This window comes from Odocoileus virginianus, chromosome 26, assembly GCF_023699985.2.
Source record: "Odocoileus virginianus isolate 20LAN1187 ecotype Illinois chromosome 26, Ovbor_1.2, whole genome shotgun sequence".
In the NCBI taxonomy this organism is placed as follows: Eukaryota; Metazoa; Chordata; class Mammalia; order Artiodactyla; family Cervidae; genus Odocoileus; species Odocoileus virginianus.
This window is the reverse complement of record NC_069699.1, coordinates 10,475,401-10,488,844: the sequence shown is the minus strand read 5'-3', so window position 1 is coordinate 10,488,844 and position 13,444 is coordinate 10,475,401. Positions and strand designations below refer to the sequence as shown.

General features: G+C 57.4%; 2 protein-coding genes across 4 annotated transcripts in view; one reads left to right on the top strand and one right to left on the bottom strand.

Annotated features, from left to right (window-relative positions):
• Window positions 1-4,485, bottom strand: part of TTC21A (tetratricopeptide repeat domain 21A) — a 33,411-nt gene extending 28,926 nt beyond the window's left edge. For all 3 annotated transcript variants that reach the window (XM_070455439.1, XM_070455440.1, XM_070455442.1), the window contains exons 1-4: window positions 4,300-4,485; window positions 2,916-3,045; window positions 2,024-2,134; window positions 1,192-1,358 (exon numbers count right to left, since the gene is read on the bottom strand). In XM_070455439.1, coding sequence (XP_070311540.1) covers window positions 1,192-1,358; window positions 2,024-2,134; window positions 2,916-3,045; window positions 4,300-4,326 — 435 coding nt within the window. In that variant the 5' untranslated portion in view covers window positions 4,327-4,485. The remainder of the gene's footprint in view (window positions 1-1,191; window positions 1,359-2,023; window positions 2,135-2,915; window positions 3,046-4,299) is intronic.
• A 43-nt stretch (window positions 4,486-4,528) lies between these two features.
• Window positions 4,529-13,413, top strand: GORASP1 (golgi reassembly stacking protein 1). Its single transcript, XM_070455445.1, is given in 11 exon segments — window positions 4,529-4,690; window positions 8,335-8,415; window positions 8,959-9,162; window positions 9,370-9,438; window positions 10,613-10,645; window positions 10,647-10,700; window positions 10,835-10,965; window positions 11,191-11,368; window positions 12,042-12,192; window positions 12,559-12,711; window positions 12,947-13,413. Coding segments are annotated over 11 exon segments (1,386 nt in total). The 5' UTR covers window positions 4,529-4,627; the 3' UTR covers window positions 13,216-13,413.
• The last annotated feature ends 31 nt before the right edge of the window (window positions 13,414-13,444 follow it).

The following is a 13,444-nucleotide window of genomic DNA, read 5'->3' as shown; positions in this document are numbered from 1 at the left end:
AATGCCTCCTGAGTGGGCGGGTGGCCACTCTGAGCTCTTGGGCCTTGCCAGCTCCTCTCCAGCTTTTATCCCACTTTGCCTGGCAGGTGCGGCAGGCCAGGCCTGGGAGGCAAGATCAGAGGGGCGCCTGGAAGACCCTGTCCCAGAGCACCGCTCATTGCCTAGAGCAGGTTTCTTAATTCTTTTCCATTGCTGCCCTTCTAACAAGCCTTTTTCCCCTGGAGAAGGAAATGGCTACCCACTCCAGTACTTCTGCCTGGAGAATCCCACGGATAGAGGAGCCTGGTGGGCTACAGTCCATGGGGTCGCAAAGAGTTGGACATGACTGAGCAACTGACCAACAACAAAGGAGCCTTTTTAGACGTTTCCCCCTCGTCATTCTCTCCCCCTCCGAGAAAATTAAGTATCACATATACACTGACTGATTTTATGTTCTGTGTGTACATTTGTGTATTACATACAATCAATGAGATTTTTCACCCTCTCCTTCAAGAACCAATTTTCACCCCCTTGAAAAGACCCTGATGCTGGGAAAGATTGAGGGCAGGAGGAGACGGGGACGACAGAGGATGAGATGGCTGGATGGCATCACTGACTCAATGGACATGAGTTTGGGTGGACACCAGGAGTTGGTGATGGACAGGGAGGTCTGGCGTGCTGCAGTTCATGGGGTCGCAAAGAGTCTGCGACTGAACTGACTGACTGGGGGGGCTGGGGGTGATACATGCCCTGCTGAGATGCAAGAGCTAGACTGAGGCTTCCAATTCTACAGCCCTTGGGCCCATGAGACCACCACAGGTGAGATCTACTGTGTGAGCCACCAGAGGCACCGAGCAGATCTCTGCACAGAGGGGATGCAGGCCGGTGGAGCCGGCTCATCCAGTTTCTCAAAAGAACTAAGAAATCTGGGACTTTTAGGTAAAAATATTCTGACTTCAAAATGCCAGCAACTAATTCAAGATTTTAAAACTGTATAGCACAGGCCATAAAACACCTATCTGCAGATTGGACTCTATGGACAAAGTCCAGTTTGTAGGTGGCTAACCCCTGAGCCAGCATGGGCCTTCTTGGTGCCTGGGTGTGACCCTCCCCCAGCCCTAGCGCCCTCCACGGCAGTCAGAGCCACTCTGTATGATGTGTTTGGACGCTGCTTTCTTTGGCTATTGCCCCCATGATGCCAGGGGCCTGTACCTCTCTGGAGCTGCTGGAGACCTTCAACGTGCGGTCAATGTATTCCCTGGCCTTGTCATGGCGGCCCATGAGCCAGAGGAAGAGGCCAGCATAGTACAGGGCGGTCCCACTGGCTGTCTTGCGGACTTCCTTCAGGCTGCTCTCAAGCTCCTGAATTGCTTCTCGGTCTGGGAATTCGTGAGAGGAGAAAGAGGACAAGTTAGGACGGGGAGGTCTGTCTGGTCCTCCCCCTGGACACTGAGCCTCCCACAACACACGGAGCTGACCACACGACAGCCCAGGGCCTGGGAACCAGCAACACCGGCCCCTGTGAGGCCACCGGAGCCGCCCAGCCCTGGACTTGGGTTTGCTGGTTGAGATGTATCATTTCTCCTCTGTGCCCAGGAGTTTTCTGGGCAGACAGATCAAACCGGAATCTCCCACCTCAGGCCCATAGTCCATTCCAGACGGGGAAATAGTTTGTACATAGTTTTGTGGAATCTCTCGCTGACCCTAGAGAGGTGGAAATTTAGGGGTAGAAACTTTTTATTTTGGCTTGTTTTTTCTTGATGAGATTTTGGCAAAGGCAAGCAGGGTGTCTCCCCAGTTCTTGGGATCTGAAAGGAGTACCCCTCCCACTGTCAGGCGTTCTGCTTGTGGCTCCCACTCAACCGGGCCTGGGCATGGGGTTATCTCTGAGGTCTCTGTGGGGACAGGACTGGCAGCCACTCCTCATAGCATCTGTGGCCAGGGGTGCATACACTTCCTGCAGCCGCCCAAGATGGGGCTGTGTCTGGAGCAGGGCTCTCTTTTCCCCATTGGGCCAGGCTTGGCTGAGCATGCCTGCACTCACCAATGGTTTCACAACACTTGTGAGCATAAATGAGGGCCATGATGGAGCACAGGGACACGTCTGGGTGATTCTGGATGCTCTCCAGGCTGCTGATGGCATCCTGGATGCGCTCTGTGAAGAGAACCCACATGGTTATTATGCTCAGAGGGCAGGAGGCTCCACGGCAGACCCAGGGCTGACTCAAGGCTTGGTGTGATCTGACCCAAGGCTTGGACTAACTGGTCCACAGGTCCCTAATGGCCCAAGTTCCCTGAAGACTGAAGCTTCCTGAAAGCACTGCTGGCACCATGGTCTGCGTGGCCAGGGGATGGAGGACTTGGAGCTGAGAGATGTTCCTGTGAGTACTTGCAAGGATACCCTGGATCAGTTTTGAAGAAACTGGGCATTCCCAGTTAGCTATAAAATATAACCCCAGAGACACTGACTATATTTATCCTTCCATGTCCACTGACATTGGCCATGGGTGGCCCAGGACCACCTTCTGAATGTCAGTGAATTGTTACTGCAGGGGCCCTACTCCTTTCTCTGCTTCTGTCCCACACATGATTGTGCCCACACCTACCACTCCCTCCTTTTCCTGCATTACCTGAGGCTGGTTCAGTAATCAAGCCTGGGGTTGGTTCAATAATCCTGTGGTCATTTCTCCCTCCAAACTCATTTTATAGACAGGGAAACTGAGGTGCAGAACAGGGAGAGAGAGCTCTCCAGTCTTGAAAGTCAACTAGATATAGATTACACAGATTTCTGTGAATTAACCTGGAAATCTAGCCACTCTGTGTAAGACTGTTTCCAGGGGAACATGACTGGGGTAGAAGTAGCCATCCAGGTGGAGTCGGTGCGTTACTGCTGAGTGAGGGCCCAAGGTCAGGAGGCAACACTGATGGGTCCTCACCTTCCCCGAGGACTCCATAGGCTTTAAAGAACTGCAGCACTGGGTCATTGTTGAATTTTTCCAGGCCAACAGCTGCGGCCTGCTGCACGTGGCGGAAGTACTTTTCTTTGCTGTAGTAAATGATCCCAGCCTGCGAGGAGGAAGGCAAAATAGCAATAGTCTCAGGCCCATGTCTCTGATCTGATCTTCTCCCTCCCCTATTCCCTGCTCCTCCTCCAGTTCTGTAAAGAGAAGAGAAAGAATATTCTGGTCTCATCTTGTTCCTCCCCAGCCACAGAAACAGCTCCATACGGTTTTCTTAGGAAAGAGTTTGGAGATGGCTTGTTTTGCAATTAACCACAGATTCTGGTTCAAAAGTTGATGAGAAATTCAACTCAGGTTTTGCCTTATGAAGGGAATAAGGGGGAAGGAGGAGGACCAGTAATAAGAATCATGACACCAATAGTTAGAATTGTGAGTTATTGTGGGCTAACCACCTGTGGTGAAGGGTATAAGGGCTTTACGCCTATTATCTTATGTATTATTCTCTCCATATTCTTCACAATTAAGGAAGCCAAAGCCCAAGGAGGCTGTGGCTTGACAAACATCATGCAATAAGAGAGGCTGAGATTTCAAAGTGAAGTCTCACTTCCCCTAAGGTTTGTGGATGCTGGGGTTGGGGATAGATGTGGTTGGAGTGTAAACAGCCTTGTGGGCCATATGAAAGAGCCCAGACATCATCCTGAGGGTAATAGGAAGCAGCTGGAATGGTTTTACGCATGGGGATAGCGGGGGGTAGGGCAAATGTTCAGATGTGTGTTTTTGCAAAAACCACTCTGGCTCCTGTGTGTGTGTGTTGGGGTGGTTGCTGTTGGTGGTGGTGCTTGTAGGGAGACCGCTGGTGAAGAGAGATGAAGCAGAGAAACCAGCTGGGAGGGGGACTGTTGCAGGTGCCCAGAGGGGAGAGGGTGGTGATACTCGGCTAGGAGATAAAATAAGGCTGATATTTTTTACTGATAGACAGGAGCTGGAGATGGCGCTGTGGGGAAGAGTAACGACTGGGGGGTCAAACGGTGGTGCCATCCACTAGGGTGAAGGACACAGAAGACGTACAGGCGGTTGGAGCCGGGAGTGGGGTCGGATAATGGCAAGGTGATGGACTTTTATCCTTTGGTTTGGGGGAGCTCGGAGATAAGACTGGGTGGGGATGATGGCTAGGGGCTCAGGGTACACAGGGAACACTAGACAGGATGTGCTCGCCACGGAAAGAGAGGCGAGAAGGCGCCAAGACCGTCTGAAGAGGCCGGGGACAGCGAAAGCCGGGTGGCGGCCAGAGAGGTAACAGGGGAGCTGCAGGTAGCGGGGCTGACTGGTCCAGAGGAGGAGTAGTGCCCGGGTCACGCACCATAAGGGAGGAGTCATTGTCGCTCATCTCTGGGCGCCCGCGGCTCTAGAGTCGGGGTCTCGTGGTGCCGCGCAGAGCGAGATTCCCAGGTCAGGGTCCTGGGTGCGCTTGTCGCGGCCGGAAGTCGGAGGCTCGCGCGTCCTTGGAAACCGAGCAGCTGGCTGCTCTCTAAGGGCGTCAGAGATAGGGGTGGGCGTGGCCAGGCGCCCACGTGACAAGGCGCGGGTAGTCGAGCGCCGAGAGGGCGAGTCCGTGCTTGGGGCACCCAGTTGGGCCTCCCGGGTAGGCGTCGAGGTCCCTGGCACCGTCGCCCGAGCTGACCGTGGCTATGGGCCTGGGCGCCAGCACCGAGCAGCCTGCGGGCGGCGCCGAGGGCTTCCACCTGCACGGGGTGAGTCGCCCCTGCGGCGCTGGAGGTCTTGGCGCGGCACCCGCTCCGACGCGCGGGAACGCCGGATCGCCGGCCCGGGGGCGGCAACCGCGGGGTCTCGGCCCTGGGTGGCCTCCCGGGGGAGGGTGGTACCCCTTCCCGGTGGGAGCCGTCGCCGGAGAGAAGGCGCCGTGGCACCCCGGGGTCCCGGCCCGCCTGCGGCCGCGGTCGGCCCGGCGCCAGCCCCGAGTGCCAGCTCTGCAGGAAGCGGGAGCGTTTCCTGGTGGAGTCGGGCAGCTCCGGAATGGCACTTGTCCCAGGTGGAGAGTGAACGCACCAGGTTCAGTCAGGAGAATTCGTGCACTTGTGTGAACACATTTACGATCGCCTGCTGTGCACTGCGCTCCATGTTGGGCCTGAGGAGAGAGCCAGCTCAGCCCAGTCCCCGGCCGTCTTGGATCCAGGGAGTCGCCAACTGCCGGGGAGCCCGCCGGCTCTCATCCCACGCTTCTTGGGGTCGAAAGGCTTCGAGAGGTCGAAGACCAGCGAGAACCACACAGGGAAAGTGGGGGCGGGAGAGCAGAGGGAATGCGGCAGAGGACTCGGGCATAGATTTGCTGCAGGGGGATGGTCCCCAGGGGAACACTGCGGAGGAGCGCGGCAGGGCCTCAGCAGAGCATGAGTTATCCGTGTTGCCACAAAGAGGTCTGGGTGAGCAGTCCCGAGGGAAGTGGAGATGGAGTGAGTTCCAGGGCCTGAAGGTGGGGAGAAGGGTCCGCAGACAGAGATGTGGGGTGATCAGTACCTCGGAGAGGGCGGGGCTGTAACGGAGATGAGAGGGTAGGTGGGTCTCTGTCTCCGGAGCGCGGGTGGGCCAGACTCCCTTTTCCCTTGTGCCCAGATGGATGGCTGCAGAGATGGGCGTAGCTTGTCAGTTTGGTGCCTTGCTTTTGAGTGGTCTCTATTATTGTCGTTAACAACTAGGCGGTGGAGGGTTGGGGAATGAGAGTGGGGACTGAAGAGGTTTGCTAAAAGGAAAAGCAGAATGGCTCCAGGACCCAGAGGTAACAGGATTTGTGCTTGCTGATAGGCTTTCCCTAGTGGACACCATGGTGTGGTACCAGAGGGAAAAAGTGGACAGTGAAATGCATCCAGCCAGAAGGGTCTTCCAACAGGTTTGATGGAAAGCAAGTTAAGGCTGTTGGCAGGGGCTGGGGGTGGATGGTAAGACTGAAGATAAGAAGGGCCTGTTGGAGAGGGACAGAGTGGAAAGTTTGAGGAACTGGGTCTTCATTTACGAAACATTTATTTTTTTCATTTCATACGTGCAGCTTTATTTTTTTAATTGAAGTATAGTTGTATAATTTTATATATGCATACAATATAGTGATACACAATTTTAAAAGGCTGTGCTCCATTTATAGTTATTATATAAAAATATTTGCTATGTGCCCTGTGTTGTACGATATATCCTTAGAGCCAAAAACAGTGCCTTTGAGTACATACGCTGTGGCATGTAGATTTCCAGGCACTGGAGATAAAGCAGTGAGCAGAAGAGACATTGTCCCTGTTCTTATAGAGCTTACATTTGGGTGCCAGCTGGGAGAGAAGGGAGCAGACTAGAAACTGAAATGTATGATAGGTGGTGACCGTTGCTGGAGAGAAAAATAAAGCAGAGTAAGGGGTCCAGAGTGATGTGTGGGTGCTGTTTTGGATAGAGGGGTCAGGAAAGGGCTCTGATCAAGTCACGTTTGAGCCAACACTCAGAAATAAGGAGTGGACAGTAGGCAAGGTGAAGTTTGTCTGGTCACTCTTGCAAATAAGTACCCTACATAGCTTTTTAATCTGCTTGATCATTTTCTTTCCTTCTTCAAGTCATTGGTCTTTAATAGTTCCACGATAAATTTTTTCCTGTTATATGTATATATGTATATATCTATATACATACACATAGACTTGTGGGGGAAGAGTGTTCAGGGCGGAGGGAGACGCTGAGGTGGGATTATGCTACTGGGCTTGAGCAGTGAGGAGGTGGGACTGGTGTGCTTGAATGGCCAGGCCCTTGTGAGGAGGGTGGGAAAGGATGAGGCCACATTGTGTGGGGCCTTGTGTGTCGTCCTGGGGGTTTAGGATTTACTGCTGAGGTATGGTACCATCAGGAGGTTTTAAGTAGAAGTGTAGTGTTGCCTCCTTAATAATAAAAAGAAAACCGAACAGACAACAAGTGGGCTTTCTCTGACTGTTGGCCTTCCCACAGTGTGCAGAGCACGGGGGAGAAGTCACGCCCTGGGCAGGCTGTTACAGGGCTGTGGGCAGGAGCAAGCTCTGGGGCGGATTTCCTGGGGTCAGGCTGTTGAATAACTGAGAGCTTTTCCTTCCCTGTCAGTTGAGGGTTAGTGAGCCGGTTAAATGATGGGCGAGTAAGCGGGTGGTGCACTCGCCTGGCACCTAGCCAATCCTCAGAAGGTGTAAGCTGCCATCATGCGGTTAGTTGCTCCAGGTGCCCTGATGGGAGATGGGGAGAAGGTTATGAAAGCAGCACCCGTGGTAGGCTGTGGGGTTGGGGGTGTCAGGAGCCCCCGGGAGAAAGCCAGACAGAGGGGGCGCTTGCTGCAGGACTGGGGGCGCGGTGGGCGGCATCCCAGATGATTTCTGCTGTGGAGCCATAGCGGGCGACGACAAGGCCCAGGCCAGGGCCCAGGCTTCAATCTGGTTACTCTGCGATTGGAGGGCCTGGGGAGTGGCAGAAGCCACAGGGCCTTCCCCTCAAGCAGGCATCGAGAACCTGAGGCCGCCTGAGCCCTGGGGGTTGGGGGCCTGGTTGACACTGGGCTTCAAGTGCTCACAGCCAAAGGCTGGAGGGCGTGGGTCCCACCTTCCATCCAGAACGGGGGACAAAGGCTGCATTGTCTGAGTGAGGCTCTGTGAATGGGGCCTTTGAGATGGATTTCCACCAGAGCTGCAAGCCTGGCTGTTGTGCTTTTGGAGACAGCGGGGAGTCTGGGAGCGCAAGGCAGCACTGGAGCACCCTTGGGCTGGGACTTACTCCTGGAGGGGCTGGCCTGCATGGGGAGGTTGGATGGCAAAGGGAACTATGTGCTGCTCACCAGGCTTCCTGGCTCAGGCTCAGGCCCGACCCCAGGGTCTGTTCTCCTCAGCCAGCCTTCCTCAACCCTGCCTGGATCTGTCACCACAGGGTCAGGGGCGCTCTGGGATCTGGCCGCAGGCTGTCTTCCCCACTGCTGTCTTTCTGGGCGCGACCCTGGGGCACTCCCTTCCTGTCCACATCTGAACCTTTCTGGTAAACCTTCCTGGCTTTCCAGTGGCCCCAGCACAGGCCTCTGGGGCAGCATCTGAGTCACCCAGCCTCCCCATGGCCTCCTGCCCTGGGCTCGTCTGTGAGGCTGTTTGGCAGCATAGTCTGTGGATCACGATCTGGAAACAGTTGTTTTCTGAAAGAGGAAAACATAAGCCCAGGAAAGTAGCGAGAGAGGATGGAGTGAGCCTTGACTATGCCCATGTGCGGCCCGCCTGGAACAGTTCACCCTGGGGTCTGTGTCCTCTTTGGGATGGGGGGGAGTGGGGTGGTTTTTCAAACTGAGAGCTGGGGGTTTCTGGGTGAGTCCTGGGGTCAGTGCAGTGACCGCAGCCTCCCTGCTGCACAGGTGCAGGAGAACTCGCCCGCCCAGCAGGCCGGCCTGGAGCCCTACTTCGACTTTATCATCACCATTGGGCACTCAAGACTGGTGAGGCCCCTCTCCTGCCTCTGCTGTGTGTGTGTCTGTCTGCTGCTGTCCCATGGGAACCCCAGCCCTGCCTGCCTTTTCTGCTGGAGGGAGACCAAAGCCCATCTCCCCTTCTTCCAGGGCAACACTGAGCCCGATGGGGGCCCTGCCTGGAGTTTAGCTCTTGGGCCCTCTGGGGTGGACCGGAGGCAGGGGGACTCCTGGCACTGTCCACAAAGCCTCCAGGCCTGCCCAGAGGAGTGAGGGCTCTGGAAGGGGCCTCTCAGAGTGGGCCGCGCGGCAGTGCTCTGGATTCAGGGGGCTCTTTGCTTACCCTGTGGTGTTTTCTGGGGGGCCTGAGGGAGGAAGGTTTAGCAGGGCTTAGGGATGCTGGGGGTCCAGTGGCTGCAGGTTCAGCCCTGACCTGTGGACCCAGCCCTGCACCAGGTGTCTCGGGGGCAGCTGGCCCCCAACACCCTCACCTTATATCAGACCCAGACTTGTCTGGGGGGCCTGGCTGGGTGTTGGGGGTCACTCCGGGAGTCAGCCCTGCTGCCCCTACAGAACAAGGAGAATGACACTCTCAAGGCCCTGCTGAAGGCCAACGTGGAGAAGCCAGTGAAGCTGGAGGTGTTCAACATGAAGACCATGAAAGTACGTGAGGTGGAGGTGGTTCCCAGCAACATGTGGGGTGGCCAGGGCCTGCTGGGCGCCAGCGTCCGCTTCTGCAGCTTCCGCCGGGCCAGCGAGCACGTGTGGCACGTGCTGGTGAGTGGGGGCATGGCGTGTGGGATCACTGGGGCGGACAGTGGGGTGGGTGTGTGGGGAGGCCTCCTAGGAACGACCAGCAGCCAGTGGTTCTGTCAGGGGACTCTGAGGGCAGGGTGTGGTCTCCCTGTTCCAGAGTCCCAGAGAGGGCAACTCCTCATCACCTGCACAGGACCCTCTGACTTTGGGTAGTTTCTTACACTCTAGACCTTGGTTTCTTCTTTGGAAAGATGGGGCCACCATCTGCTGGAAGGGTCCTGTGCTGCCAGAATGCTGGTATTACTGCTTTGTATTGTTTAGTCACTAAGTTGTGTCTGATTCTGCAACCCCGTGGACTGTAGCCCACCAGACTCCTCTGTCCATGGGATTTCCCAGGCAAGAACACTGGAGTGAGCTGCCATGCCCTCCTCCAGGGCATCTTCCCGACCCAGGGATTGAACCTGTGTCTCCTGCGTTGGCAGGCAGATTCTTTACTGCTGTGCCATCTGGGAAATCCTGCCACTGCTTTAGTCCTAATCTAAAACGAGTGTTTTTTTCTGGTCTACTCTAGGGTATACCAGTACTATGTTTTGGGGGGCGGGTCACCTGAGAGCCCCTGCGGGCACTCGACTGGTGCTTGGGGTCTGAACCTTAAAGAATCTCCGTGACTGAGTTGTCACAGCTGTTGCTGTTCATGTTCGCTCACAGACGTACATGCACACGTGACATGCACAGTCACTGGTTGTGCCCAGGTTCTCGAATGCTCAGTCCTGCAGCTTGATGGATGGAAGGAGCCCTGAGCTAGAAATGGGCTGATGTGGTGTCTGGTTGCTTCTGTTGCTCACTGACCCCTTGGGGGAGTCTGCTCAACCTTTTCAGCTGGCCTTATTCAGTTTGTCCGTGAGTGCAATGTGGGAGTGGTGATGCAAATCCTTCCACGTTTCTTGGGAGACTGGGAGGTGGAAGTGGAAGTTTCCAAGGGAGAAGGCAATCCTTGCACCTACTTCTCACCACCCGTGCTTTCAACCTCCCCCCTACCCTGAGATCTTCAGCCTCATACCTGTAGCAGTAACAGCAATAAAGTGGGGCGTTTACTGTGGGACAAGCTGTGGTTTCATTCTGTACATGTGTTTTTTTTTGGTCTTCTCAGCAACCTTTTGCCTAGTACTACATATCCTACTTTTAAGTGTGGGGAAACTGGGGCAGAGGGGTCAGGTGTCTGTCTACAGCGCCCCAGCTAGCAGCTGGGGGAGGCTGGAGTTGGATCCGGCGCAGCGCTGCCCTCTGCTGGGCAGACTGTGGACTGCGGGAGGCAGGGGAATGAGGCTGGGCTGGGCGCGTCTGGGTTTGAGGTCTTGGCCTGGGGACGGAGGACAGGTCCACTACTCACCACCGGAAGACACAGCTGTCCACGCGCTGTCCCCCAGTGGCAAGACTGACAGTTGGGTAATTCGTGATTCTTTTTCCTCAGGATGTAGAGCCCTCTTCACCTGCTGCCCTGGCGGGGCCTACGCCCCTACACAGACTACGTTGTGGGCTCGGACCAGATCCTCCACGAGGTGAGGAAGGGCAGGCTTCCCTCCCCCCTCCCCCGGCCCGCTGGATGGGGTGCTGTCCGTGGGAAGTGTCTTGTCTTGTGAGGCTTCCCATCCCAGAGTGGGAACAGGGCTTAGGCGCCTTCTGTCTGTCGTAGTCCGAGGACTTCTTCTCGCTCATCGAGTCCCACGAGGGGAAGCCCTTGAAGCTGATGGTTTACAATTCTGAGTCCGACTCCTGCCGGGAGGTGACTGTCACCCCCAATGCAGCCTGGGGTGGAGAGGGCAGGTACTTCCTGGGGTTGGAGGGCGGCGGGGTGGGGCTCTGGGGGGCGCCTGGCCAGTGGGCATGGACCTTGAGTCCCACGGTGGGGGTGGAGGGCAGGGCCCTGGGCCCAGGGGTCCTGAGGCTGCTGTTGGTCTAGGAGACACCTCTCATTGCTGGGGGGTGGGGGTGGCAGGGGTAGGAAGGGCTGTGGGACAAGCCCAGAAGGGTGTTTCTGGCCTTTGGCAGCCTGGGCTGTGGCATTGGTTACGGGTATCTGCACCGGATCCCAGCCCAGCCCCCCAGCCACCACAAGAAGCCGCCTGGTGGCCCGCCGCCCGGTGCCCCGCCGCCTGGACCCGCCCCTCAGGACTCTGCTGCTCCTCTTGGCCTGGAGACAGGCTCCAAACAGGGTGACTACGTGGAGGTACGTGGCCAGCTGGGGCAAGAGGGGAGTTTCATGTGGGCAGAGGGGCCTGCAGCTGGGAAAGGAGGAGACTGGGGCTGTCCTCACCAGGAGCCTGTCTGTGGAGCCCCTGGGAAGCCCCCCGGCTTGTGGGACCCAGGGGGAGCAGATGGGGCCGGTCCCGGGACCGTGCAACCTGCTTCGGTTTTCCTGCCACTTGGGTCTGCAGGTGAGGGGAGTGCAAGGCACTGGTTTTCATTTTGATTTCATGACTGGGAAACTGAGGCTCGGGGTGGGCAGAGCCTTGTCCTCTGCCTCCCTGAGTCTGTCAGAAAGTTAGGCCAGCGACTGTGTCTGGCCCAGGCGCCTCTGGGCATCAGGCTGGTGCCTGGAGTCTGCATGCGGGCACTCGGGGACTACTCTCCAGGCATGGACTATGCCAGGGGGTCACAGATAGGGCTGCTCAGCAGAGTGGGGAGGGGACCCCAAGTCCATGTTGGCACCTCAAGGGAGGCCAGCTAGGCCCCTCTTGCCTGACTACACATCTGCTATAGAGGAAGCAGTAGATCCCCAAGGCTGTTTGCTCCCGTGAGCTGAGTGGTGCTCCCAGGGTAGGTGTGGGCTAGGGGTTAGGCTGGACTAGCCCTGTCCTGACAGACGCCTCTGATTCCTCTTTTTCCCCGGCTCCCCTTAGGCCTTGCTGCAGGCACCTGATTCCTCCACAGAGGAACAGCTCCCTGGGCCTGAAAGTCCTGGCCAGGGCGCTCAAGACCTCGGGGACCTGCCCCGTTCCACGGAGACCCCCCTGCAGCCTCCGCCTCCACTGCAGCGAGTCATGGACCCAGGTACCGAGCAGGCCGGGAGCAAGCTGAGGGCTGGGCGCTGGCAGCTCTCTCGTACCTGCCAGGCTAGTCGCAGATGATGTGATCAGTGTACGGATGAGGGGGCGGCTCGATCACACAGCACTCAGAGCACAGGGCAGGGGCAGCGCCCTCTGCCGCTGGGCTAGTCCTGTGATCACCCAGCCCAGGCGCCTTTCCTTCCTCAGAAACCGGCTGTGGGGAGCCTCTGGGGCTGGCTGGGGCTTCACAAACAGCTGAGGTTTCCTCAGGCCAGGCCAGATGCCCCAGAAACTGGGCACAGTGAGCCTGAGGCGCTGGCCTTCCAGCAGTCAGGGTTCTGCACTGACAGAATCGTGTGCCTCCCCCCAGGCTTCCTGGACGTGTCTGGCCTCTCCCTTTTGGATAGCAGCAACGCCAGCGTCTGGCCCGGCCTGCCCTCTTCTGCAGAGCTGACCCCCCCTGCGGTCTCAGCCTCAGGGCTGGAGGACGTCTGCTCCAGCAGCGGTTCTCACGAGCGTGGTGGTGAGGGGGCGGCCCCTCTGGGAGGGACCCTGGGTTGTGGCGAAGGCGGCCCTGAGTCTCTTAGCCGGTTAGAGGCTGGCCTGTGGGAGAGGGCAGCCACATCAAGGCGCTCGTATGCTGGCGCCCCCATCCCGTCAACACGGGGGGCGGGAGCTGGGGGTCAGTGGGGTGACTGCCCCAGGCCACACTGGCCCCGGTTCTGTGGGCCTCCTCAGCTCCACCCTGTTTGTTTCAGGTGAGGCCACCTGGTCTGGATCCGAGTTTGAGGTCTCCTTCCCAGACAGCCCCGGCGCCCAGGCCCAGCCAGACCACCTGCCTCAGCTGACCCTTCCCGACAGCCTCACTTCTGCCGCCTCACCCGAAGACGGGCTGTCTGCTGAGCTGCTTGAAGCCCAGGCGGAGGAGGAGCCAGGAAGCCCAGAGAGCCCAGACTGCGGGGTGGAGGCTGGGGGGGCTCCTAGCCAGGCCCGGCTCTCCACTCCTGAACACCACTCCGGGCTATGACCAGGCCCTTTGATGGCGTTTCATGAGGCCTGGAAGCGGGAGGCAGCTGAGGCCACGCTGTGTGGGGGGCCCCTGTTTTAGTGCTTCCTGGGCTGAGGGAGGCCCTGAGTGCTGGGCAGTGTCTTCTGCTGATTGTGGGGGGCGCTTTTGTGTCCACTCAGACCCTACTGTTCTCCAAGAGACAACCTGCAGCAGTCATTCTGCCTGATGGTCCTGGCTTTGGGGAATT